This window comes from Podarcis filfolensis (assembly GCF_964270895.1).
Source record: "Podarcis filfolensis genome assembly, chromosome: 5".
NCBI classification, from domain to species: Eukaryota; Metazoa; Chordata; class Lepidosauria; order Squamata; family Lacertidae; genus Podarcis; species Podarcis filfolensis.
The window spans coordinates 15,462,247-15,490,194 of NC_139608.1; the positions used below are offsets into that span (position 1 = coordinate 15,462,247).

General features: G+C 44.8%; 3 protein-coding genes across 16 annotated transcripts in view; 2 read left to right on the top strand and 1 right to left on the bottom strand.

Moving 5' to 3' along the window:
- LRRC31 (leucine rich repeat containing 31) overlaps positions 1-2,735 on the top strand; it is a 40,265-nt gene extending 37,530 nt beyond the window's left edge. For all 12 annotated transcript variants that reach the window (XM_083613288.1, XM_083613289.1, XM_083613290.1 and 9 more), the window contains one exon: positions 185-2,735. In XM_083613288.1, the coding sequence (XP_083469414.1) occupies positions 185-516 (332 nt within the window). In that variant the 3' untranslated portion in view covers positions 517-2,735. The remainder of the gene's footprint in view (positions 1-184) is intronic.
- Positions 809-11,472, bottom strand: LRRIQ4 (leucine rich repeats and IQ motif containing 4). Its single transcript, XM_083613295.1, has 6 exons — positions 11,372-11,472; positions 8,314-9,491; positions 6,803-6,976; positions 4,766-4,904; positions 2,365-2,561; positions 809-1,057 (listed from the first exon to the last, which is right to left on the bottom strand). The coding sequence occupies exons 2-6, from the start codon at positions 9,472-9,474 to the stop codon at positions 866-868; spliced, it is 1,863 nt and encodes a 620-aa protein (XP_083469421.1). The 5' UTR covers positions 9,475-9,491; positions 11,372-11,472; the 3' UTR covers positions 809-865.
- LRRC34 (leucine rich repeat containing 34) lies at positions 11,422-27,946 on the top strand. 3 transcript variants are annotated; one of them, XM_083613439.1, is made up of 11 exons: positions 11,422-11,560; positions 17,074-17,198; positions 18,264-18,385; positions 21,928-21,992; positions 22,483-22,566; positions 22,982-23,110; positions 23,292-23,387; positions 24,678-24,832; positions 26,018-26,173; positions 26,956-27,082; positions 27,309-27,946. In XM_083613439.1, exons 1-11 carry the CDS (start codon positions 11,522-11,524, stop codon positions 27,510-27,512), a joined length of 1,302 nt encoding a protein of 433 aa, XP_083469565.1. In that variant the 5' UTR covers positions 11,422-11,521; the 3' UTR covers positions 27,513-27,946. The 3 variants fall into 3 exon arrangements, with proteins under 3 accessions (XP_083469565.1, XP_083469567.1, XP_083469566.1); XM_083613440.1 differs by lacking the exon at positions 11,422-11,560 and adding an exon at positions 15,077-15,178; XM_083613441.1 differs by lacking the exon at positions 22,483-22,566.
- The last annotated feature ends 2 nt before the right edge of the window (positions 27,947-27,948 follow it).

The following is a 27,948-nucleotide window of genomic DNA, read 5'->3' on the forward strand; positions in this document are numbered from 1 at the left end:
CCTTACACAGGCTTTACGCTCATCCAAATAATGCACCCCAATCTCATTTTTCTCTATGATTTTTCTCCTTCCAAAGTATCACTCCCTTTCTTTCTGATACAGAAGTCCCTTCACCACTTGAAAGCATGTACAGTATATTTTGAAAACCAATGTTACCTACTGATGAACTGGTTGCTTCTTTCAGGTCTGGTCATCCAAGCTGGGCATCTGGCTCAACTACAAGAACTGGACCTGAGTTATAACAACCAGATCTCTGACCAAGGATGGGCAATGTTCTATCAAGACATAGTTGGCCTTGAGCAGCTTTCTGAACTGGATGTCAGCTGTCGCCCGTCGTCGCGTGGCAACTGTGGCGAATGGTTGGGCAAACTTTTGGCAGCACTGCTGAAGCTGCCCCAGTTCACGGAGCTCGGGCTGCAAGGCTGGGTTCTTTCCGAAGTTCAGCAAAAGCAACTGGAACATTTTAATCGGGACAATGAACGAAATGTTCGCTTTGATGTTTGGTATGGAGCATGATGTCTTGTGCCAGTGTAACAATCTATAGCTGGTGGCCCAGAGGCTCAGCACGCAGTTCCTATAGCCTTACCTGACAGAATACAGTGGGGTAGAGAGAGAAGAGCGCCAGAATTGAGAAACTGAAGCCCTGATCTCAGTGAAAATCCTACTCAGCCCCACCTTGTGAGTAATTTTTCACCACACAGGATGCAAGACTTGCCATGCTGGACCATTTCTCCCCACTAAGAGGAATTTGTGACTTGAGCAGTAGAAAATACTATCTTGATATGAGAGAATGACTTTCTATGAGTCCTTTTCTTTTCTTGCTTGTATTTATTCCCCTGGCCCTTTGAGGTATCACAGAATGCAGTTATTTCTTCTTGCCCTTGCCTTTGTCCTTTTCCTTGCCCTTGTCTTTTCCTTTTCCTTTGTCTTTTCCCTTTTTGTCTTTCTCCTTCTTCTTCTCTTTCTTCTCTTTCTTGCCTCTCCTGATCATTTTCAGGATCTCGCCAAAGGCTCCGATCCCTCTGCGCACCATCAAGCCACGCCACCAAGCCTGGACCTTTGAGGGGAGGGAGAAACAACCACATAAGCATTAAAATGAAAAGAAAAAGAAAAAGCAGCTGTTTGTAGGGATGGGAGAAGAATTAGCTCATTTTGTTCTTATAGCAGACAGACCAGTTTGATGGCTGCAAACTTGCTACCAGGTTGGAGCACAACTCTGCTTCTCTGGATTTTACAATGCAGTTTTGGTGTGCGAAAAAAGGGCACACAGAAATAGGTATTTTACTGCCAAAATGCATGTTATGGAGACATGCATTGAAAAAATATATATTTTAGCGGAAAGACAGACAATAAGGCATACAATTTAAACTGAACTTTTCATACATTCTTTTAAAAAATGCACAATATGGGATGGAAGAGACCCGGGGCTTTTTTTCAGCTGGAGCTCACCATAGCTCAGCTCAGGCACCTCTCAGGTGGGCACCATGGCCGCTCTAAGAGAACAAGGGAGAAGTTCATGGTGAACCTACGACCTACAATTAAATAATGAAACTGAAATGGGACAGACCTAGGCTTCGCTGTCCATTCCTAGCTATTTGTTTTTCAGATTTCAAATGTTGGCACATAAAATGGATGCTGTGTTCCCGCTTTCCTCCCAAGGCTCAGTCATGTGGACAAAAAATCTCTTGCAGGAATTCTTCTGGCACCACTCCCCCTTCTGCTACTCCCTCATACAGTACCCCATTAGGACTCCTGAATTAGGAGCTCTCCAGAGTCAGTAACCTCTGTGCTCGTCCTCTCCAAAGAACAGTCCTCCTCAACATCATGGACCCTACACATCACTATGTTGGGCCATCAGCAGAGCCCTGAGGGAATTAACCAAGAGGAGGAGGTATGCTGGCTTATATGCCAGGGGGCTGCCTCTTTAAAAGTGGTCCTAGAGTTTGTAGGAGCCAGTAGGTGGTGTTTGCCAGCCTCGTGCCTTCCATGCTTTGGGTTAGAACTCCCATCAGGTTGTCCAAAACACCAGATTAGCAAAAGCTGCCATGTTTAGTTGGAGCCTGCCTGCCTTGTCTCACCAGCTTCTTCTCAAAGTCAGGAGGAAAATACTCTCCTACCTGACCAGACCTGCTCCTTTCCCCCTTGTTCTTTTCTCTGTTATGCCGCACGTTCCCCACACTCCTCTAATACCAAGTCATACCAATGTACCGGGAGATAATGCACCCTAATTGGAATATTTTCCGGTGGGGGTATCTGCTACTTTGCTTCCACTATTTAAAATCCTGTGGCCCACCCACAGTTCCACTGAATTGTCACTACAACGTGCTGCAGACCCATGTGGCTTTTTGTGTGTGTTCTCTGTACCGTTACGGTCAAGGCCTTTTCGTATCTTTCATCTCGCAAGTACTGCATGGTGACTTGCAACCCTTGGCTAAAGATTTCCACCGCTGGGAACATCAGAGGGTTTCCTTCAAGTGTCAGAACCTGCAGTTTCTCTAGCTTATCCAGATTCTCCGGGACTTGAAATAACTGATTGGAATGAAGAAATAGCTTTTGCAACTCTAAACACAAGAGAATGATAAAGGTGAATATGATGCATAAGCAACATCCATTTCATGTTTATTTGCAAACTAAATGTTTGAGTATTATTATTGTTATTAATATTAATATTACAAGTGCCAACCTACCAATGTTTTTCTTTTTTCCTTTGGTTGACAATAAAAACAGGCTCAATTGACTAAGGACTCTAGATTCCTTATGTACCAAGTAGCTTAGAGGACAGCTAGGGAAGCTGTGTTCCCTCCAGGTGTTGCTGGACTTCAACTCCCATCAACTCTAACCAACAAAGCCAATGCTTGGGGATGATGGTGGTTCTACAGCAACATCTGGAGTGCCCAAGATTGCATAGGAGGGTAATCCCTGCTGTGAAGAGGGGCAGAAACAGAGGAGCATGGTAGCCCATGAACACCATGCATTAAATGAGACACAGTCAGCAGGGCTGAGAGAAACAGTTGGCTCAGGATCAAACTACAAAAGGGCCAAAGCTAAGTGGTAGAGCATCTGCTTTGAATGCAGAAGGTCCCAGGTTCAATCCTCTGCATCTCCAGATAAGGAAGGGGAAAACCCTTGTCTGAAAATCCAGGAGAACCACTGCCAGTCAGTGCAGACAATACTGAGTTAGATGGATCAGTGGTCTGATGGTATAAGATGGTGACCTGTGCTTCCTATGGCTTGTATCTCCCAATTACTTTTGATTTTACAAAAAGCAGGTTCAGGAACCGCCAACCAAGTTTGGGAGAGTTAACGTGGGGGGGGGGAGGGGTTAATCCTTTCCCCCAAACAATTTCCTTGTTAATAATCAACTCCTGACCTAAAGCTGTCATTTGCCCTGACTGGAAAAATGCAAACACAATTGTGTGTCTGTAAGGCCCACCACCCTATTCCCAGTTGTGGCAAATAGTAGGTTTTTTGGGGGGTGGGGGCACTGATTTCCAGCAGAAAAGGTCAACAATAAATGGTTAACTCACTTGTGCTGTGATCGTAGTCTGGACTGAACCTGCTTTTTGTAAAAGAAAAAGATGCTGGGTGTCACTGAGTTTGGCCTTCATATAGACTGCATCCTGCCTTGGGGGAAAGCACTCTGGTCTGTGTTCCCTCTGGGCACCTCCGAACTGTCAGTATTTTGTGGGAGGGATTCAGGTGCATCCCAGGAAATCGAGGTTTGCACAGTTAAAGGTGATTAAAGTGCTCAGTCATCCTGGCACAACAAACCCACTTTTTACAAAGTCCAGTGCCATCCTAGCACAACAAACCCACTTAAAAGTGTTACGTAATCCTAGCACAACAAATCCCCTTTTTTTACAATTAGGCTAGTGACAGGGAAATGCGCTGAATAGTGTGAGATGAATGTATGATTAACTGGAAGACGTATAAAAACAGTCCAAGCAAATCGGAAGGAATGCTCAATAAAGACCTACAGAGATCCCTTCCTGCATGTACACAACATTGGGACGGGTTGTGTTCCATCCACATGGGAATGGACCTTTCTCCTTACGGTACAGAAGACTGGCTAGCAAGTGTGTGTGCAATGCCTGGAGGGATTTCAGGATGCAGAGGTGAGGGGAGCAAGGGGTGAACAAAACCCCAGTGGTCAAGGAGCTTCAGTGGTCTGTATAGGTCCTACATAAGTAGTCTAGCAGAGGAATCCTAGCCCCAGGCAAAGAGGGGTGTGTGACAGGGCAGCCTATTCACCACCCAGACACATGCCAGCTAGGAGAGAAGGTGTTTGATGGGAGGCAAAACCTTGTTTTATGCCAGCCTGGAGCTGACGGAGCTATCAGAATCAGATTGGGTTTGATGTCAAGTGACAGCTGTGGAGTTCTCCCCTGGAACACCCCTTTTTGAGGCTTTCTGTAGGCCTACCACCGGTGGGAATCCTATGAAGGGTACTTCTTCTTGCCCACACTTTTGGCAGGTGGAAAAGGGAGTTGTACACTGGAGGGGTGACCCCAACTGAGCTGTTTTGGGCTGGCGGAGGGAAGTCTCTGCCCCACTGAAACTTCACCCTCCACCCACATCAAGGCAGATCATGAGTATGAATTGCAGCCCAAATTATGCAAAGCAAGAATGTATTTTAAATTTAGCTTTGGAGGAAAATGGGACTTGAAAGACATTATAAGGGGTTGACAAGAGGTACCCTTGGCAAAGGAAGCTATGGCTGTGAATTCTGCCTTCGTGCAGAGCCTGCTTTTATCTAGCCTTTTACCTTGTAGTTCGCATATGTGATCAGGTAGCTCTATGAGATAGTTGTTGTGAAGGTCAAGTACTTCCAACTTATGCAGCGAGCCTATGCTTGAGGGAAGATACTCCAAATCGTTGTTCTCAAGGTACAATTCTTTCAGGTTCTGGGGGAGGAAAATACACATAATTTGCATTTTGAATATATATTTGTGTAGAGACTCACCTGTGTTCTCTGTAGAAAATACTGAACTAGTAGATGGACCAATGGGTCTGATTCAGTATAAAGCAAATTCTGATATTCCTGAAGAGTCTCACCAAAAGCACAACAGGATCAAAAATTAAGCAAATGTTCTTTTTAAGGTGCTGGCCCCACTGCTTAAAATTTTTGGTCCTCACCGGTTTATTACTTATTGTGATGATTTTAAAGGCCATTTACCATACTAAACATCTGTTTACAATTATTCTAACAATTTAAACATGCAACCTTGAACAGTGCATACACTATACCTTTAAAGAACATTCAAAGCACTTTCTTTCCCTCAAAGAATTCTGGGCACTGTAGTTAAAGCATCACTGTGAATTTCAAATATGCATTCTAGTGTATTCAGAGCATCTCTACTAGAAAATGCAGTTTGTGTTCTTCAAGCATAGATCCAAATCGGCTATTGGACAAATCCTCTCAAATCCAACAGCCCAGCCCCCTACTTATGTTTTCATAGAATCATAGAGTTAGAAGGGACCCTGAGAATCATCTAGGCCAACCGCCTGCAATGTAGGAATATGCTTTTGGCTTGACTTGGTAAGTTCTGCAGTGCTGGCCTCTATTATGTGGCAAAAATTTGCCTCCCATATTTTGACAGCTAGCTGTACCAATGCCCCAATTTTTAAAGACCTTGCAAACAGGCAGTGTTGTGGGCAGGCCCAGCGTGAGGACTGCCTGGCTCGCTGCTGCCACGCCTCCGCCATGGGCACACCCTACCTCTTCTGCTACCATGGGTGCCCCTGCCGACTCAGGGGCTCCTCTGTTGCCTCTGCCTCGGGTTTGCCCCACCCTCAGCTCCTCTGCCATGGAGGAGGCAGCCAGGGTGTGGCAGTGGTGAGCTGCATCAAATGGCGAAGCTTCCCAAGCCGGCCCTATTTGTGAGATATGTGTGTACTAGATTTCAGGTTTCTGCATGGCATGGAAGTCTTTCTAATCTTTCTGGCTTCAGCGAGACAAAGTGAGGCGGCTGCCTCAGGCAGCAAATTCTGAGGGGCAGAAAGTGGTTGCAAAGGTATGTCGTGTGGTCTACCCTGCAGCTCCTAAGCTAGCTTGCTGCCCTGGGGTGAAGTGGGGGACTCTGCTCCATCATCAGTGCTTAAGTAAGACTCAACTACCAGTCTAGTCAGTTTTTGTGGAGAATGTGCCACTTTGTTCTTCGCCTCAGGCAGCAAATAGGCTTTGGCTGCTCCTGTCCTGGAGGAATGCTTTATATCCCGTTTCTAACATCTCTGGGCCAATCTAGACATAATACCACCAATAACAATTGCACAAATTGCTTTTTAAAAAGTAAATTGCAGATACAGTAGGCCTGGGTGCTGATCTGGATCAGAAACCTGACGTGGGGTAGGTGGAACTCCTACTTCCAACATGATTGGCTGTCTAAACTTCCAAGCTGCAAACCATAACTCAGAGTTTAAGGGCCAATGGCAGAGGCCCAAATCCTGAAATGTTCTGTGATTGGATATCATGTGTTGAACCAGAACATAGGAACTCAGAATCCTTAGTCCAGACTCAAGCTCAGGCAAACACAGACCACTGAATACATAACACTATGGAAGTGCCATTAACCAATTTTGCATTACGCCACACCCCCACAGCAGCCCTTTTCTGTTATATCACACATCCCATGGCAACCATTTTATGACTCACTCCCACAGCGCATTCTTGAAATCTCAAATGCGCCCACTGGTCCGAAAAGGTTTTACATTATATGTTGTCTGTGTATTCACATACATATATGTTTCTTTGGGCGACGAGGGAAGGCTACTTTTGAGATCCAAACCTTGATCATTTTCTTACCTCTAACTTACTGATGCCTTCTGGTATTACTGTAAGCTTGGTTCCCTGGTCTTGCCCCATGTACAGTTTCTCCAGTGATCCAATTGCAAATATTTCTTCCGGGAACGAGGTGAACTTGTTGCCGGTCAGACTGAGGCATTTCAGCTTACACAGCCTGAGCACTGCTGGAGATAGCTTCACACACAATTTATTGAAACATATAAATATATAGATTTCTCAAACTGCAACACTCCACTACAAGTCAAAGAAATGAGCGCTATTATCCTCCCATAGCAGGGTACAGAAAGCTGGGTGCAAATCTTCCTGTGACAAAACCCCAAACTCCTTTTAGGACAAGAAGTGGGAGTTCTGCTGTTTGGGATTCTACCTGCAAAACTCCACACACACCCAACTGTCAGTATATTCCATGCCCACTGGGCTGGTTTTGCAGGGATGAGTGTTTCCCCAGATGGCTTCTCCACCACCACAAGTCATTTGATTGCAATTGGCCAAACCTTGATTTCCCCCACATTTCCCTAATTCTTATTGCTTTATTATCTGCATGATTTATTTTTATGTACACCGCTAATCATAAAGCGATAAATATATAAATAAGAATGGCTGCTGATAGTGGGACCAGCAATGGGGGAACTTAGATCACTATTAGTATGCTGAAGTGGGACATGTTACAAAATGGACTGCTCCTGTACAGAATTCCAGCTAGCCAGCTGTCTCCCTTTCCCCCCATTATTGGCTCCCCCTGAACTTATACACATGCATGCACGCAAGGAGTGCCAGCTTGGCCCCGCCATTGTGGGTGCCCGGGGGCATGGGTACCATGAGCATGCATGGCCCTTGCACAGAAATTTGTGGGTGCCCAGCCCCTTCAGGGAGTTGGTACCTGTGATGCACACACACTACCAACTGTCAAGTCCAGGGGTCGGCAACCTAAGGCCCATGGGCCACAATCAGTCAACAGGGGTCGTTTAACAAGACCACGAGCCGCCACTGAACCGAGCCGCCCGCTCAGCGAGTCCCCGCACACTGCACTAAACCGGCGCAGCACAGCACGGCGCCGGAAATCGCCCAAGCCTGCAAATCCTTAACTCTGTGAAGATGAAGGTTGGGAAGGGCTCACCTGAATCTCTATGAGGAGACCCTCCCACATAGATGGTGCTGTAATAATAGGGTATCCCAGAGTCTAATTGCCTGCTTAGAGAAGCCAAGACTGACAGAAGTTCAGGAAGTGGATTACCTGGATTCAGGTAATCCGGAAAATAAACAGGCATGCAAACATTAAAGAGAGATTTCTAAAAGCAGTTTACAATTTTTAAATTATAAACTCCTTGGTCTAAGGCTTTTTCTTCTTCTTTTTGCTTGTATCACTCTGCAACACTGCTCCAGGGATGCTAGCATAATGGCTCCACCCATCCCAGTGAGTGACATCTGGACATTTGTCTGCTGCCAACATGTGTAGTTTTGCCCTGGTGCCCCTGCTTTTTAAAATAAGGTTTTAACTGAATTTTGATTACCTCACATAGTAAGTTGTCATCAAGTAACAACACTTCCAGATTTTCCAACGAACAAATCTCTATTGGAAACACCTCTAGGAAATTTTCACTTAGATCTAGTATTATTAAGCTGGTTAGCTTGGCGAAAGAAGGATGCAGCGCTTCCAGGGCACAATTTTTCAAGTAAACCACAATGAGCGACCTCCAGCGGCGAATCTGGCGCGGGAAAGTTGCCATGCTATTCCGAGACATTGAAAATTCTTTCATCTCTGTCAGTTCCTTAAAAGATCGTGGAAGTTTGCGCAGGAGGTTACTGGACAAATCAAGCACAGATAGGTTCGGGCATTTACTCATTGTATCGGGTAAAGATGCTAGGCTGTTAACTGCAACAAAGAACTGGGATAATTTTTGCAGGGAGGAAATCTCTTCTGGAATGAGGCTCAGACTATTTTCTTCTAGATCTACTATTTCTAAATTAGAGAGTTGAAAAAGTTCTGGTGGGAAATTTTCAAATTTGTTCTTCTTTAGATAAATCTCTTTCAGTTTGGTCAAATTGACAATTTCCTTGGGAAGGCAATTCAGATTGTTACTAGAGAGTCCCAGCAATTCTAGATGATGGAGGTGTTTGCAGATTTCCACTGGAAATTCATCCAGGTTGACATCATATAATCTAAGCTGGCAAAGTGCCCTTAATTTACTAATGATATTCAGTGAACTCAGAGGGAGTGGATTACTGCTTAAATCCAAGCTCTGAAGACTTTTCAGTTCTCCAAGTTCCTCACATAGGTCTTGTATGTTGTTCTTATTCAAATAAAGGACTTTCACATTTCTAAGCCGATTTATACTTTCTGGGATACTATTGATTATATTTCTCTCCAGATGCAATTCCTCCAAGTCTTCCAATTCAAAAACCTGCCATGGGATGGTTTCCAGTTTTTTGTTGGCCAAATCAAGAAAAAAGATGCGGTCTGTGATCTGCACTGGCACAACCACCTCCTCTTTGGGTTCTTCATCTGCCAACCTTTCCTCTATTACCTCTTCAACACCAACATCAGCACCAACAACAACATTAACCTCTTCTTGTGTCTCTTCCGCGTCATCCTCTTCTGGAATGGTGGCCCATTTTTCAGAGAGTTGGGACACTATTTCAGCGGTAACAAAACTCTTGGAGGTAGCAATCATTGTAAACCTGGTTTTGGCTGCAAAAAAAAAAAAGTGGAATGAATGAAATTGGAGATATTCATTAAACCAAATTTTTATGAAGAATAAACAAAATATGTTGTTTTCATCCATAAATCCCAACTATTTCTTGAGTACGGGGCAGAGTAAATGATGTTTAGGATACGGCGCTGAATCCAGGAAGATTCAGGTAGGATTTGAATCTCTTCCCAAATTTTGGGGATGTTGTGCTTGAACTAGTGTTGTTGTGGGGAAATGGTTGTGCGAGAAATGTAGGAGGAATTTTTGGCACTTAACCTACTCTTGAGCTGAAGTAAAAGAATCTAATCATGTGAACTTAACCAAATCAAGATTTTTGGGTTATATTATTACATGCTCCCTACTTTGCCAAGCAGTGAAAAGTTCAAAACTCCCTGAGTTTTGGTTTCCTTGAGAAGGGAGCATTTTTGTAACATTGGATGCCCCTCCAGGTGTCCTGTTTATAGTGCACTCATGATAATTTGTGGTCATGAAGCACCGAGGTAGTTATATGCAATCCTACTTTCAATATCGTCTGTCCCTACAAGAGTTTCAGGGTGGATATACTCTGCTTTATTTCCAGTCAATGCAGGTCCTATAGCTTCCTGCTGAAATTCTGTAACATTTCATACCACAAATGTGTGTGTTTTGTCCTGCTTTTGTTGCATAATAGTGCAAGAGTTCCCCTCCAGACAGCAATAATACAGTAACATTGGGGAAACATCACAGATCCCAAAAGAGTGATGTATACACCCCACGATGCCTCAACTTCCAGCTAATCTCCAAATATCTCCTAACCATTCGTTCACTCTCACTGAGGAAATGTCAACCAACCATTCTGAACCATTAACTAACAAATGAAGGCCCACAATAATATTTAGTAGGTTTGTTCCACATTGTGACTAGCAGAAGCAGGATAAATTATAAAGTATATCCAAACAAATGAACAAATAAATAAATATTTTTACTTTACCGATATTGTGAATGATGAGAACTTGAATCAAGAAAAAATAAAATGGCTTCTGAAGCAGCATACCTACTTTTGAGCCACCCTACTGTATAAACATAGGGACGCAGGTGGCTCTGTGGTCTAAACCACAGAGCCTAGGACTTGCCGATCAGAAGGTCGGCAGTTCGAATCCCCGTGATGGGGTGAGCTCCCATTGTTCGGTCCCAGCTCCTGCCAACCTAGCAGTTCGAAAGCACGTCAAAGTGCAAGTAGATACGGTAAATAGGTACTGCTCCAACAGGAAGGTAAACGGCGTTTCCGTGCGCTGCTCTGGTTCACCAGAAGCAGCTTAGTCATGCTGGCCACATGACCCAGAAGCTGTATGTTGACAAATGCCGGCTCCCTCGGCCTATAGATTGAGATGAGTGCTGCAACCCCAGAGTCGTCCGCAACTGGACCTAACAGTCAGGGGTACCTTTACCTTTACTGTATAAAACAGCAAAGAATGGCGAGAAGGAGGAGGAGGAGGAGGGAACATGGCTGATTGCAAACTTGGAATGATCTTCAAATAAATTTTGCTCGGAGTAGACCCCACTGAAATTAATGACCCTGACTGGGATCCATTAATGTTAAGAGGTCTTCTCTGAGTAAAACTTAAGTTGAATGCCACCCTTTTTTGATTGGGAACTGTAGTTTGTTAAGGGTGCTGGGAACTGTAGCTCTGTGAGGGTTAAACTATAGTTCCCAGGATTCTTTTGGGGGGGGGGGAGCCATGTGTTTTAAATGTCTGATATGGATGCGACGCTGGGAATCGCTGGCAGTAGCATCCAGAGGTTGTATTCCGCCCCAGTTTCCCCTAACGGCAGAGTTTCTTCCTGAATTCTGACCCAACTGTCAAAATTCAAACGGAGCGAATGTGATTCGTTCACGTACCTCTGATGTCATAAAAGTACTTGGGACGGATGGCTGTGTCTGATCTTCAATAGGCAGGCTCCGATATGAGAGGAAAGGAGAGCTGTGAGGAGGAGAGGCTGATGAGCTCACATTTACCTCAGATATCATAATAATACCACCACCACCACCATGGACAGCTTCCTCTTGGAGTTGGCCTCAACCTCCCAGGTAACAGTAAAAGCAGGGGCGGGGAGCTGTAGGATCGGAGAAAAATTAATATATAGCAACCAAATTGCATCCTGGCGGCAGCATAATGACTGGCAGTATGGTGCAGTGGGTAGGGCCTTGGCCCACGGAGACATTGTCTAGATACTGAAACTCACTGTGGCATTATGTAAAGATGTGTTCTCCTAGCCTAATCTACTTCACAGGTTGGTTTTGAGGTATATGTACCACATTCATTTCCTGGGAGGAATGGGAGAATAACCCTCCATAATGAGAAGGCGTAATCTTGTTGTTGTTTTTGCCTGAATTCCTTGCTTGTACAAAGCCTTCAAGTAGCCTTGCATCTAGCACCTTGAAAACAGGTCCAGTTATTACAAACATGAAAGAAAGTTTTACATGATTTAATGTGATCTTTTAACAGCTGCCAATGTATTACACGGGATGTGGGTGGCGCTGTGGGTTAAACCACCGAGCCTAGGACTTGCCGATCAGAAGGTCGGCGGTTCGAATCCCCACGGCGGGGTGAGCTCCTGTTGCTCAGTCCCTGCTCCTGCCAACTTAGCAGTTCAAAAGCACGTCAAAGTGCAAGTAAATAAAGAGGTACCGCTCCGGCGGGAAGGTAAACGGCATTTCCGTGTGCTGCTCTGGTTCACCAGAAGCGGCTTAGTCATGCTGGCCACATGACCCGGAAGCTGCATGCCAGCTCCCTCGGCCAATAAAGTGAGATGAGCGACTTTTGTTGGCTATTTTATACCTCTTGTCCAGGTTGTCTCAAGGGCAGGTTCCTCTGTTTACCCAAACCTAATTATACTACTGAACACAAATAATTAAGTAGCATACCGTTTAATGCCAAGACAGGTCCATGTTGGAGGCACAAACGGATCTGTAGCAGATCCACTCCATACATTTAAAGCATATCCAATTCACATTTTAAATACATGGCTTCCCCCAAAGAATCCTGTGAACTGTACCTTTCTGCTCACACAGCTTCAAGCCCCAGCACCCTTAACGAACCAGAGCCCCCGGGAATCTTTGAGGGAAGTTGTGTGATTTAAATGTGTGTTGGATATGCTTTAAATGTACGGTAGGAATCTGTGCCTTGGTGACTGGCTTTCATAGCTTTGCAGAGGAAGAGTCCCCAATCAGGAAGAGACATCCTGTGTCCAAAGTTTTGCTGTTTACCAGCTTCATAGTATGTCTTCAGATTCATACTACCTTGCAAGCATCTCCTGCTGTTTTGTCTAGATTTGCCTGGAATTTTATATTAACAGCTACAAGCTAGGGCAAGGGAAAGAGGAAAAAATATTCAGTGGCCAAGAATAAGTGGCTGCAGTGGCTTGCACATCATTTCACTGCTGCTTCCCAACAAACAGAAGCATCATTAATAGTGCCAAATAAAGAAATATGGATAAACGTGTTAAATTGGCATAACTTACAAGGGGGTGCAGTATTCAGCTTTGGACTTGAAAGCACAGCCTATAACCATCCTCGATTGTCTTTGCACAGCAGACCCCCATCTAAATCAGGGCAATAGTCTGCAACAGTGGGTTTCAAACTTTTCCGGAGGACTGACTTCTTTGGATGTTTAGCATAGAATTGTGTGTTGGAAGGGGTCCCAAGAGTCACCTGGTCCAGCCTCCTGCAATGCAGAATTCCTGCCCACAGCCATCCCAGGGTGGGCTCAAACCGCCAACCTTCTGGTTAAGAGCCAGACATACTAGCCCACTGCACAACCCAGGATCTCTATGGTTTCTCAATTTGAAAATAAGTAACTGTGGACAAACTTCATGATGGGCACCTCGTCTGTTGTTACTGATATTCCCTTGCAAGTGATGCTTAGCCCCAGCGCATGAACTCAATATGCTCTGTGGGAATAGTTCACAGAACCTTCTAAAGAATGTAGGGTAGACAGAGGTTGCTGTACTTCAACTTCCCTCAGACTCAGCCAGCATGGCCAATGGTCAGAGGGATAAGGAGAGCTGTAGCTATACTGGTGCCAAATGTATTGCTTGGATTTCCTTTGGACCACATCAGCCAGGCTGGTGGGGGGGGGCGGTCTTGTTGTCTAGGGCTAGGCAACCCAGGACCTCCATACACACTGCCCAGGCTTGCACTCCACACAGGTCACTTCAGGCACTGCGATTCTCCTGCAGTTTGACTTCCCTCCCCTGGTTTCCAGAGACAGACGGATGCCAACAAAGAATGTTCAACAGCATCTGGAGAGCAACAGGGTTTCGGTCCCTGGTGCTGGGGCTCAAAATCCAGCCCTTTCAGCCTCACTATCTGGTCCTTGTGGCTCTACCCATTCTACCCTCCCTCCTGAGCCACACTGCTCACCTGCCCTGCTTTGCACAATCAAGTATATTTGACTGCTTGGAATATTTATTTAGGGAATAGAGAAGGGCATGCAAGCTTGAAGAAACTAGCCTACTGGGTAAAAAGCACATTTGCTGCTTTGCCCACTTTTCCATCTCATCCTACCCCACCCCCTGCTATGTGCCCCCCCAACCCCGGAGGGAATAGGGTACACAGCGAGAAAAAGGCTAGTCACCCCTGCCCTTGAAAGTCTTAAGGGCATGGGCCCAGCCCTTTAGGCGTTTTATAGCATGAGTAGTTTGGAGGTCATCCTTTCTCTCAACCTCACATGAGCACTTCTTGCTAACCTCATCTGCGTGGGCACTAGCTGTAAGGTAAAGGTAAAGGGACCCCTGACCATTAGGTCCAGTTGTGGCCGACTCTGGGATTGCGGCGCTCATCTCACTTTATTGGCCGAGGGAGCTGGCATACAGCTTCCGGGTCATGTGGCCAGCATGACTAAGCTGCTTCTGGCGAACCAGAGCAGCACACGAAAACGCCGTTTACCTTCCCGCCGGAGTGGTACCTATTGATCTACTTGCACTATGACGTGCTTTCGAACTGCTAGGTTGACAGGAGGGGCACTAACTGTACTAACTCACTAATAAAGGAAAGGCGCCCTTGTACATGTTCAGGGACACCATTTAGCTTTGCTTTCCATGTACCGGGGCTCAGATGCCACCAACCTTCGCCAAAGGAAATGCATTATGAAGGAAAGACGTCTCGGATCAATGAACATGGGAAGCTGCCTTGTAATGAAACAAATGGTAGATCTGCCCCAGTATTGCTTGCCTTGACTGGCAGCAGATCTACCATGTTCCATACAAGGAACATTTCCAAGCCCTACCTGGAGATGCCCGGGATTGAACATGGGATCCTCTGCATGCAAAGCAGATGCTCTACCCACTGAGCTATGCCGCTTTCTCATTATTTTGCTAATATTTTGCATGCTTTGCAAAGGAGACCCAGGGTGTAGGCGCGCTGTGGTGCTTTACTGAGTTCCAACGGAGCCCGAAATCAGGCGGTCGCCAGGCCCTCTTGCTAGTTGCCTTTGTAGGGAAAGACCCCTTCTTACCCGGGATAGACTGAAACTGTAGGGGCGCAGGCGCATTCAGGAATCCCCCGGGACGCAGGCGAAAAAAGAAGCGCGTGCCCAGTCACTATAGCAACCGCGATCGGGGCGGAGTTGGTTGTCATTGCGCGCGCGCGCTCTGCAAAAAATTAGAAAATAAATAAAAAGCGTCTCCGCGGCAACAGCAGCAGGAGGTAGGTGGCGCAATTGGAGGGGGTTGCGGTCTTAATCCTGGGGTTTCACGGTTCCCCAAAGGCGCGGTGGGTGCCAGGCTCTGGGCAGCGGTGCCCTGACTTTTTGCCCTACGATCGACAAAGCAGAATTGGATTTACAAAAAGGGATTATTTTTCTTCAAGCAGTGTCGGTGTGCAAAATCTGCGCGCGCTTACTCAGAAGTACTGTACTGCTTTTAGTGGGGATTGCTCACAAGCAACTGTGCAAAGGACTGGCTCCTGTGGGATTAATCTGAAAATCGTTGCCACGCGGAATTCCAGTGAAGTACAGTATGAGAACGGAGGGCAATATTTTTAGTTGGGAGCTGCTATAAATTTATTTTCAGGTTTTGGGTGGGGATTAAGGAGAGGAGATGATGGGGTGTCTGTCATCCTGTGGGTGGCATCAGCTGACAGAAAGTGACCTGGTCCTCCCTCCCTGACATATTTAAACGAAGGGTGCATGGGGAAAGGCTATTCCCACTGCTTCTGTGTACAGAGAGGGCAAATCCTGATTGAATGGGGAAGGATACAAGCTGGTGTCCTGATGCTGAAGACATTATTGTGTGGATGCTGGGAGAAAACTTGTGTGCACGAGCAGCACCTGTACCACAATGAACATTTGTCTGGAAAAACCCTTTGTCCACGGGGTATATACTCCCATTGAGCCCAGGGCAGGCAGGCAGCCGGAGCCTTTTGCTTGCCGACTTGGAAGCAAGTACTACTCAGCTCAAAGGGATTAACTGGGATCATATGACCCCCCCCCAGTAGTGTTCCCCTAGTAGTGTTCCTCCCGCTCCTTCTCCTTCCATGCTCTAGGTGTAACCCTGAACAAAGCTACTTAGAAAAAAATTCCACTGGAACCAGCTTATGTTCTTCCAAACAATTGTGTTTAGAATTGGTCTGTTAGCATTTTGTTCGTATGGATGCAGAAGCAGGAATGCCAACTTGAAAAAAATATGGGGGGGGAGCAAGTAAGCCCCGTCCCACATAATTGATCCCATGACACAGCAGGCACACACTGTTTGAATGGCAATACCCATCAACTTTGATGGGGGGGGCAGCCCCTTAAAATATTTTATTGAGGGGGGAGGAAGGGACCTTGGCTCCTATGTGAAGAAGAATTGGTAACTGGAAGCAGCATTTGCCCGGTCAGCTTCAGGGTTAACCAACACGGTGCCCTCCAGGTGTTGGTGACTACAACTCCCATCATCCCTGGTTATTGACCAAGCTAGCTGGGACCCACAGCGTATGAATGGCACCATCTTGGCTACCCTATGCTTACTTCCTCTGGGGCTATTATGTCCCTGGGTGAAGCAGTGGGCGTGCACACAAAATAACTCTGCCGCCAGGACTTTAATGCCCAGTTTGTATTGGAGAGATGGCACTAATTGGGCTGCATAGAAAAGCAACTCCCTTGTTGTTATGTCTTACGGAAGGGAGGGAAATTGCATTCTCTGTTGGAGGCCACATGTTGACATGGGCAGGGCCACTGCATTCTCCCTCCCCCCCCCCTCTCTCTCTCTCTCTCTCTCTCTCTCAAAGGGCCTCCCAATTTGTATTTCTCTCTGCCACTCACCAGTCACCAGCCTCCTTTTGCCTGGCTGGAGTGTAGCCTTGAACTGTGATAATACCTCTTGCTCCCCTGGATGTAGAACAGAGAGGGGTGTGTGAGCATGTGTAAAAATCAGCCACTGTACAAAGGTAAAATGTACATTCATTGCTCCACCTACTTTTGCTGCCACATGTGACCTTTGGAAACTTGTGCAGAAGGAAATGAGGCCCTGAGGCTGACAGACATTTTCTCCTGTTGCTGTATGCATTGTTATTATTCTCTTCATACATGATGTGTACTCAATTGTTTTTATCCCCCTCAGGTAGATACTATGCCAAAATACATAAGCCTTGACCAACAATATTCTCTAGCGTGTGAAGAACTAAAACACCCTGAGAACCCCTTCATAGTCCGCGTTCTCCAAGAAGTGAAGCAGGACGAAGAAACGTAAGCGAATAGTTACGTTGGGGAGACTAAACCAATACGATTTTGAACTGTTAAGTTGGGCTTTTATATGCTGTACTTCAAAATGCAAACTTTATATGCTGAGACAAAACCAAATTCTGCAGCAATTAAGCTGGCTTCTGCAATCAGTAAGTTGTTGTTGTTTAATTTATTGGTTGCTTTATCTTGCCCAAGGCAACCCAAAGCGACTTACTACCAACCAACCAAGCAAAACAAAAAAACCATATAGATACATTATAGAGTATGCAAATCCACATTGTCATTATATAAATCAATCACTGTCTACTAAAAGTTTTATTGAAGTGGAGCTTCTATGAGTCCAGAAGTACCGTATTTTTCGCTCCATAGGGCGCACCGGACCATAGGGCGCACCTAGTTTTTAGGGGGGGGGGTGGAAATAAAGGAAAAAAAAATATTTCCCCCTCCAGCCCCAAAGAGCATAGAAGCCAAGACAGCCAGCGGGATCCATCCCGCTGGCTGTCTTGGCTTCCTCTTTAGCCACGCACAACCTCCCCAGCCAGGAGAGGCTGCGCACGGCTTCATTTTTAGCCGCAGGGCTGGGGCGGGGGAAGCCCGAGCTTCCCCCGACCCCAGCCTCCAGAACAGGACCAGGAGCGGAGGCAAGGTTGCGCAGCCTTGCCGCCGCTCCCAGAGCTTGCGGGCTGGGGGAGCGCTCCGAAGGTTTGCAGATAGCTGCCTGAAGCCCGGGGAGCGCAGTGGGAGTTGGCACTGCGCTCCCCGGGCTTCAGGCTGCAGGCTGCTATCCACAAGCCTTCGGAGCCCGGTGGGAACTCCTGCTGCGCTCTGAAGGCTTGCGGATAGCTTCCTGAAGCCTGGAGAGCGAGAGGGATTGGTGCGCACTGACCCCTCTTGCTCTCCAGGCTTCAGCGAAAGCCTGCATTCGCTCCATAGGACGCACACACATTTCCCCTTCATTTTTGGAGGGGAAAAAGTGCATCCTATAGAGCGAAAAATACGGTAATTTTTGAAGCACTAAGAGAAACCAAACCACAACAACAACCAACTTTCCCATTTACCTCGTAACAGGTTGAAAAAGAAAATCACTATAAAAATTGCTGGAAATAACCGCTTGATACCTGTGCAGAAGGTGACAGATGACGATTTTCAAATCCTGGCTACGATTTTTACAAATAATATGTTTCTTACAGGTATGTCTTGTTTTTATTTAAGCCTTTGAAATGCAGACCAATTGATAGCTTTAGTTCCATTCTCTGCCCACTTCCTTTGTCTGTCTTTTCATATGTGCATATTGAGAAATATTCAGCCTTCCAGGGGGTAAGCTAGTAACTACCTTAAGCTACTAATGTAGCCATTTTTTCTCTGCTGCTTATTCTGTGCTGTGGGTGAGCACTGAAAAAATTCCTTATCACACCCATGCCTGCACTTAGCCCAGGGTGGAGGACTGAGCAAACAAAGAACCATCAATAATCTTTATTTTGGATTTGCAACCTGATCCACAGAGCAGTTTTTGTGCACAAGATCCACTATAGAAACTGCCTTTCAGACTCACATACCCCCCTTTCTCTAAGCCAGGGATAGGGAACCTTTTTCTTTTCCCCCCTCAAATTTTTTTATTGATTTTCCAAAAAGAATTTTAACAAACAAACAGACAGACATAAATCTCAGCTGTATTTGAACCAATCTTAGTGACATTGTTAAGTGACTTCCTCGAATCCCCCTAGTTGAATTTCAGTGTATATCATTTTAATAGTTTTCCAAAACCAATTTTCTCATATACCATATTTTTTGCCCTATAGGACGCACCGGCCCATAGGACGCACCTAGGTTTTTTTGGGGGGGGGGGAATAAAGAAAAAATATATATTTCCCCCCCCAGCCACGGCTTCGGCGCGCCCCGCGCTCCGGGCAGCAGGCTGCTATCCGCAGCCTAGGGAGCCCTGAGGGAACTCCCACGGGCTCCCCAGGCTTGCGGATAGCTTCCTGAAGCCTGGAGAGCGAGAGGGGTCAGTGCGCACCGACCCCTCTTGCTCTCCAAGCTTCAGCAAAAGCCTGCGTTCGCCCCATAGGACGCACTCAGATTTCCCCTTCATTTTTGGAGGAGAAAAAGTGCGTCCTATAGGGTGAAAAATACGGTAATTAATCACTTAACATCTTTCTTTCTTTCTATTTTAGCTTTAAACATATTAATTCCTAACATTACATATTTAAATCCTAAGACTATCTGATAAATGCAAGCTTTTCCAATTAAGTTATCTTAACATATTTAACTAAATAGTCTTTAAATTTCATCCATTCCTCCTGGTACTCCTCCTTCTTCTGGTCGCGGACTCTTCCAGTCAGGTCGGCCAGCTCCGAAAAGTTCATCATTTTCATCTGCCATTCTTCCACTGTTGGAACTTCTTGTGTTTTCCAATTCTTAGCTAACAAAATTCTTGCTGCAGTTGTGGCATACAAAAACAATTTGACATCTCTCTTGGGCAATTCCAAACCTTTTATTCCAAGAAGAAAGGCCTCTGGTTTCTTAATAAATGTATATTTCAACATTTTTTTCCAGTTCATTACAAATCTTCACCCAGAAGTCTTTCACCGGGATAAGGAACCTTTTTCAGCACAAAGGCAACATCACCTTCTGAGGGCCACTTTCCAAGCCTCTGTTTTTAGCGCTAAGGGATCTTCCAAGCCACACCACTTACTGGCCTTGCTTTGCATCCTCCTTTTTTCCCCCAAAAATGTTTATTAAGATTTTCCAAAAAGACAAAAAAGATTAAAAAAACAAAAAAAGAAAAAACCATTCACCTTTTACAACCTTATTTTCAATAACATATTTCCATGACTTCCCCACACCTCCCTCTCTTGTATTCCATTTCCAATTATTAGTTCAACAAGTTCTTATCCCCAATTTTTAACCTTATTATATTTAATTCATTGTTATATTTAGTTCATTTTATATAACCAATTTTAACTTATAAACATCCATCTTTGTACCTCAGTACCCATTCTTTGAATCTTTTTCTAAAGGCGACCCCAATACCCTTCCACGAATTCCCCATTTTAATACCCCTAACAGAATAGAATAAAAAAGATCAAAATATAATTATACACCCTTTGGGTTCCCAATCCCCACCCCCCTTTTCCCGGTTTTGATCCCCCACCAATATCTATCAGTCTATCTGCAGTCAGCCTGGAGATCTCACGTCCGAGGCTCGTAGTTCTCTCTCAATTCCTCTCTGCCGGTTTTTTTGCATCCTTCTTGGGTGATTTTGCCTGGCTGGAATATGCCCTTGAATTCTGATAATGCCTCACGCTTCCCTGGGTGGAGGGTAGAGAGGGCCATGCAAGCGTGTGGAGCATGTGGGTGGAGCAAGAGCATAAATGTTACCGTTGAACATTTATATTCCTTGCTCCTCCCACTGTTGCTTCTGGGCATGCAGCCCCTGGAAAATTTCCCAGAAGCACATGTGGCGCTCAGGTGAGAAATGGTTCCTTACCCCCTGCCCAAAAAAAGGAAAAAAAGAGTATTACCTATTGTGTAATCGGGGCTTTTTTCAGCCGGAAATTGCTGGAACTCAGTTCCGGCACCTCTCAGGTGGGCGCCATTACCATTTTAAGAGAAGAAGAGAGGTGTTCATGGTGAGCTCTGCCGCCTCTTTTTCTAGGAAAATAGCACTGGATGCAATTAATACTGAAATGAAACGTGATGCAGGCACAACCTAAGCGGCAACTTTCATTATGAAATAGCTCATTGCATGGTATCCAGAGCCTTGGATACTGAGAGTTGGTTTTCTCCCTATGAATTCTCTACAGAACAAACCCAGGGCTGGAGCAAAAGCCAGCTCTTGTGCAAACAGGACATGGGGCATTTTGCCAAGGGAGGCTTAAATCACCTTTGAGTCTTTCCCATAGTTACTTATATTAGCTGCAGGCATTATTTCATGCTGAATAGACAAAGAGAGAAGAGCCACCTGCCGCACGAATGAGTGTTCTTCCCTGGAGAAGGTTTTGCCTTCAGTTGACAAGCCCAACTGAAGCAGGAAGGTTGGACTTTTTTGGCATTAACTTGTAACCTCGATTTTCTGTGTCAATTGCTCTGTTTGTGGGTGGCACAAAACACATGGCTCATGACACTAAACGAGCACTAAACTTTGACATCAGGCTTTTGGGGGGGCAATCCAGAATTTCAGAGTCACACAATAATGAAGCTCTGTTTTTGTCCTCCAGTGAAAGTGTCCAACCTATGCGGGTTGCATAAGTGGAAGCAAAAGAGAGGCTAGGTTTTATATACACATTAGAAAACTAAAGGAAGCAAGAGCCACTTTAAGGGCACTTACAGACCGTCACTATTTTCGGGTGGGATTCAGTCACATCACGCCAAATTCAGCGCATGCAATTGCAGTTGGTTTGGAGGTACTGTGCAACAAACCTGCTTCTTTAAAAGACGACTTTTGTACTCACCATGCATTTAAAGCATATTCCGCCCCCCCCCCAAAAAAAGAATATCGGAAAGTGTAGTTTATTAAAGGTGCTGGTAATTGTAGCTCTTTGAAAGGTAAACTACGGTTCCCAGGATTCTTTCCTTTGACAGTTATCCTAAGTCTCATGTATGGAAATGCAATTACAGTAGATGAAAAGGTGCAGAGAATTTGGTGGCTAAGACAAAAGGACTGGGCGAAAAGTGATCCATTAAGGTTAACATGGAGCCTGCTCATTTCTGTATTCCTCGGCTCTTTCAGGACTTGACCTGAGATATAACCTTTTGAGTGACGCTGGTGCAGTACACATTGCAGCTTTCCTTCAGGTACTTCTTGCGGGGGGGGGGGGCAGGGCTAAATGATATTTGTGAATTTTGTAGCTGCGATTTGTTAAGTTGACCTTCTTCAAAAAGTGAGCTTTATACGTGTAACTTTCTCCTTTACGATGCGCTGCGTTCCTTCCAGGACATCGTTTTGGGGTTTTTTGTAAATCTTTTTTTAAAATTTATTTTAAACAAGAAATACAAACCATATTATAAAGAACTTAACGGAGTTTAGCGAAATGTGTAAATGCAGGGCAACTTAATCAATGTCGTTGGTAAGGCATTGCTACGCGCATCTCAGACTCAGAGCACAGAGAGGTTTCTGGGGTCCCGGTGCCTGCCTGGAGTTTGGTGTTCTTGGAATGCAGTGTACATCCACTTGGGAAGGGCATGGCTTTGCAGTTTTCAGATGACAAGGCTTTGGGTAGAATGGGAAGGAAGGGTCTGGCGGAACCCACACATTGACAGCAAGCTGAATTTCCTTGTGTTCCAGGATAATCATACTCTGCTGTACCTGAACCTGATGTTTAATGACATTGGTACCATGGGAGCAGAATTCATAGCTAAATCATTGCATGTAAGTATTGTTCAGCTGGATAAGAAAGAACACTACACGAGTTTCCCCTTTGAAGCAAAATACTTTGGAACTCAGAAATCAGCTTGCAGAACTAAATTGTTTAATGCTTAAAGCTGCAGTCAGAAGCATGTTTATTTAGAATTGCCACTGAGAGCAGTGCTTTGGGTGTAGGCTGTCTTGGTTTCAGGAAATGGGGATCAATTAGGTAAACCACAGGCTGCCTCCCAGCTGTGGGATTATTTAACACTAGTACTCCCCGCCCCTGCTGCCCAAATACGATTCTTAAGCATGTTACAGGATTGTAGCAGTAGCAGGTTATTATTTTTCATAGCAATAAACAGTATTCTAGGAGATAACCTATTTCGGTGAGTTTAGATTACGGTTATATTGGAAATAATTGATTTTTCACACCTAGAGGAATGAAACACTGCTTCACTTAAGAATGACTGGCAACAAGATCGACAACAAGGGAGGAATGTATTTTGCAGCAATGTTGCAAGTTAACAACACTTTACAGAAGTTAGATTTGGGAGACACAGATCTGGTGAGTAAAATTGCCATTTTAGGACACGTCTACAGGCACAGAAATATAAGCCTGTTTCAAACATATCATTGTGAGTTTGGGGGGACAAAATATAATCTTGCTTGTAGATGGAGGGTTTACTCAGTGGGAGCTAAATGCACCTACCTTACTCTGGATTGTGTCTTTTGTCTTTTATTTCCAGCGCACACAGAGTCTCATAGCATTAGCAACAGTTTTGAATTACAATAGTGCAATCAAAGCCATAAATCTAAATCGGCCAATACTCTACAGCGAAGAGGTAAGCAACATTTTGCATTGTTTCCCTTGAAATGGGGAGCCAGGAGCCAGGAATGATGCATCGAAAACAAGCCTAGGGAATAAGAATAAGCATTGACAAAGCTTTTCAACAGTTTTAACAATAACAGCTAAAATTCTCTTTCTCTCTGTGGCTACTGAAATGAAGAAAACTTGGCAGGGATGGGAACAAGGAATAGATTTTTGTGTGAGATGGCTGAGAGCTCAGTTGATATTAAAGACAAATTCTCAGAGGTATCCTTTATCCTTCTATTTGAAGTGTATATCTGCCCCACTGTGCAAACTCTTGGCTCTAGTGGGTGGATCTTAGAGATCTAGAAACAAACACACACACACCCCACTACCCTGACATCCGCCCACCCTTACTGCAAGGTAAATGGCAGAAAGCACAGCTCCAAAAGATTAAACTAGGCAGCAGAATTTTCAAACCCTATTGTCTGTAAGTAGTCTCCAGTTCTGCTTTTCCCCATTCCTTAATATAGATGTTATTGTTGATCTCAGCAAGAGCTGTGTTGTATGCTCAGGTGCAGCGCAAGGGGATACTTTCACATTCAATTAAATTAACCTTTGTTCAGCATAAAGCAGGACCCTAGAGTTAAGCGTATTTGAATTTAAATACAGGGCAACTCCACCTCCAAACACCTTCATGTTGCGGATAGCTAGTTACGTACAGAGCTGGTCTGCACATACTGTAATGCTATGCCAAACTGGCTTAGCGGAGATGTGCAACCATGTGGGCTCCTGGAAAGGAGATTTCGGCTGCTTGGCTTCTTCTCTGGCCCTACTGATGCTATTCTGCTTTGAACTAAGCCATGGTTTGTCTAAGTGTGCCCTCTAAACCCAGGTTCATGGTTTGTCTCATGGGCTGTCATCAAGGTTTGTTCTGTTATCATGGTCTATCTGGAGCAACAGAATACGTGAGCTGTGGTTCAGATGACGCACTAAGCCAAACCATGGCTTAGCTCAGAACAGTGTGGGAGCACAAGGGCTGGGGAAGGGGCACAGCTGCCACAAGCTCCTCTCTGGGAATCTTCACACATTCAAGCTAAGCAATGGTTTGGCTTAGCATTACATGCTACATGTTCGCACAATAAAATTTGGTGGATGGAACATACCTGTCCTGTGGAGTAAAGCAAATGATAATGTGCATCACACCTGCATTTATCCCCATAGAAGTGACCAGATGTATTTTGTAATGTGAGCAGGGTACACATCCCCACTGGCTCTAGAACATCTTACGTTCAAGTTGTAATTCAATAATACGGAACTTTAGGAAGAGACCACGGTCCACACAGCCCTCATGTTGAAAGTCAACTGCACTCTTGTTGAACTGCATTTGTGTAAACACGAAATGAAGAACTTTGGCATGGAACGCCTGTGTGATGCATTGTATGAAAACAGCACCCTGCGATATCTTGATCTCAGCTGGTAAGAGAAGCTTGAGTTATAAAGATAGCATTTTAGCTATTAGAATGATATGCAGTGTATGAAAACTGATGCACTTGATACCTGCTTCTCAAAATAAGCTAAGATCGATTTTTAACTGAGTGTTTCAAACAACTGTGCTTGTACATACAGTCATACCTCGGAAGTTGGAATCCATTCCAGAAGTCTGTTCGACTTCCAAAACATTCGGAAACCAAGGCACAGCTTCCGATTGGCTGCATGATGCTCCTGCAGCCAATTGGAAGCTGCGTAAGCCGCGTCAGACGTTCGGGTTCCAAAGAATGTTCGCAAACCAGAACACTCACTTCCGGATTTGTGGTGTTTGGGAGCCAAAACGTTCGACTCGCAAGGCGTTTGTCAACCACGGTACGACTGTACAATGTTTAATAATAATGCTTAAGATTTAGATCATGCAGTTTAAATATGCAAAGTGCTTCACATACATTATTCTGGTACTTCTTGCAGCGGGCCATTTTGCAGAATGGAGGGAGCAGGGTGAGGCTGAGAAAATAATGGATTGTCTAATGCAGGGATGGGGAACCTTTGGCTCTCCAGATGTCTCTAAATTTCAATTCCATCAGCCCTAGCAAGCAAGGCCAATGGCCAGGGATGGTGGGAGCTTGTAGTTCAGCAACATCTGGAGGGCCAAAGGTTTTCCACACCCGGTCTAAGGCCACCTCATGTATTCATGACAGTAACAGGATTGAACTGGCAGCTCTCCAGCACACACTCTTAATTACAATATCCACTACACTGGCTCCTAAGATCTGGTTTTAAGTCCCTGTAATGTGGTTGGTGGTTTTATTGTAAATATTTGATGACTGTTCTTGCTCAGTGCTACACATACATAGTATTTTATTTTGCAGATTTTGCATTTGGGTTTTTATGCCAGTTGTCTCTTAAGTTTATTGTGGCTTTAGTATGGTTTTATTGTCATGTTTTTATTCACATTTTATTTGTACAATGACTTCAGCATTTATTTTACAAGGCGACTGATAAATATAATAAAAAGTAATGCCCCTTAACAGTTAAAAGAAACAAGAGTTTTGTGGCACAGCGAAGACTAGCTCGCTTATAGCAACCTAAGTTTTTGTAGAACAAAGTCCACTTTGTCCTCTGAACGATGTTTCTGAACGAAAACAAATGTGTACGCTTGTCTCTTTTCAGCAACAAAATTACTCGGGATGGTATTAAATTTTTGGGAAAGCTGTTAAAACACAACACCACCCTGGAAATCCTGGACCTTAATTTTAACAGGATAGAGGATGATGGTGCTTTCTATCTGAGTGAGGCCCTTACTACACATAATCGGACTCTTCAAGCGTTAGTATACAGAACTCTTAACTCCCATAATGCATTACTGTGAGCACAGGCAGTTGGATAAGGCAGCACAGAATTTCGGAAGCAACATGGCCCATACTTCAGACCAAAATGTGTCTGCAGTAAACACAACAGTGACCCATGGGCCTAGCTCCAGAAAACTGTTGAGGTGATGGTGACATCACTGGGGAAGCAGTTTCCAATCCAAAAGGCCCACCACAGCAACTTCTGTTACACTGCACCTTTCAGATCACCTGCTGCTTGTGACTACCATAAAAGTATTACTCTCCCCAAGTAAGTTCTTGGGTCACTTGTGCAATCAGAGCCTGCGTGGGGGGGGGGGCTGTCTTAGGAATTTTGGGCAGTTGTCAACTATTGAGTCCCATCAGTGCAAGGATTTCTGCTTGCGCATTTAAGTTTGCCTTGAGATGCAAACTGAATCAATCCTCTTCCTCATCCCTGCTGTGAACCCAGTAAACAGATATGACAGTAGATCAGAAAAAGTTGAAAACAGAAGAGAACAACTGCTTCAAATCTCGAAAGCCAGCAGCAGAGGGTTTTCTAGTCAAGAGGAACAAGACAGCCTTCCTCTCTTGGGTTTGCTAGTGGGCAGGAAGAAGCAGAGGCTGTTAAGGGAGGGACTGGGTGGACTTCATGGCTGGTAGCTGCTGGGAGAAAAGAATAGAATGGCTCACATATATGGATTTATGTAATTTATGATTGCTTGGCTGTCTGCATCTACTCAATGACCTTGGTTTTTTTGCTTATATCCTTCTGCACTCTAGGCTGGCAGTGACAAACAACAACATATCTGGGAAAGGACTGGTGGCCCTTGCAGAGTCAATGAAAACAAACCTAGTCCTTTCCTATATCTACATATGGGGGAACAAATTTGATGAAGACTGCTGTGTGGTACATCTGTTGTCTTCTTATGAAATGAAATAGCTGACATCCTTCTAACCCTTGAAAAAAATAGAGGAAGAAGGATTTGGATTAGAAAAACAATGCTGGGGTGGTGGTCGGTGGAGGGAGGGTTTGATCTCCTTCTCCCAGTGTTGCAGCCACCCACAGCTGCATTTCCCCTTAAAAGAACAAGGATCTCTTACCAAGAGATATCTATCTCCCCTGTGTGTTTCAGGCATTTGCAGAGTTAATTAAAAGCGGTCGCCTGAAAGCAACTGGCACAGATGTCGATCCGTATGAAGTGGATGGGAACACCTACTTTGCCGAAGTCTCCCATGGCCTTAAGAGGCACTATTACTGGACACCGAGTTACGGACAGCCTGATAACCACGATGAGAATGCCTCTCTGGCAATAACTCCTGTTGCAGAAAACTTGTAAATGCCAACATATTTTTTCTTAAGCCTTTGCATCTTGGGGTTTTTTTAAAATAATGTGTGCCTCAAACCTGCAACCAATTACATGTAGTTACTTGGAGAACTGATTTTAAAAGGTTTTGAACCATAAATACTATATTAAACTGAACTAGGAAAGTCCTGGATCCCAATCTAGTGACAGCTAATTTCAGTCCCGTTGAAAACAGAACTTAAACTACTTGTGACTCCCTTGTTCCAGAGCTTTCAGTGAGTTCCATAGGTTCTTAACTGCATCGGGACCATCATGAGCAACACTTACTGTGATAATACAAAGCAGCCCGTAGAAGTGATTTCATACAATTTAAACACTTAGAGGCTACTAAGCAATGTTCAATAGCTTGAAAGTAAGGCTCCTATGCTAGGCATGGTTCTTTGGAAATAAAACACCATATAAATCAACA

Bases quoted from the DNA above. Each gene is read 5' to 3' on its own strand.
- LRRC34 (XM_083613439.1), top strand. From the start codon at position 11,522: ATGGACAGCTTCCTCTTGGAGTTGGCCTCAACCTCCCAG. The intron at 22,567-22,981 runs GTAAGTATTGTT...TTTCACACCTAG, and splicing joins TCATAGCTAAATCATTGCAT to AGGAATGAAACACTGCTTCA. The intron at 23,388-24,677 runs GTAAGCAACATT...ACGGAACTTTAG, and splicing joins CAATACTCTACAGCGAAGAG to GAAGAGACCACGGTCCACAC.
- LRRIQ4 (XM_083613295.1), bottom strand. From the start codon at position 9,474: ATGATTGCTACCTCCAAGAGTTTTGTTACCGCTGAAATAGTGTCCCAA. The intron at 6,977-8,313 runs GTAATCAAAATT...TTGTGTGTGAAG, and splicing joins ATGACAACTTACTATGTGAG to CTATCTCCAGCAGTGCTCAG. The intron at 4,905-6,802 runs GTAAGAAAATGA...TTCCTCCCCCAG, and splicing joins AAGGCATCAGTAAGTTAGAG to AACCTGAAAGAATTGTACCT.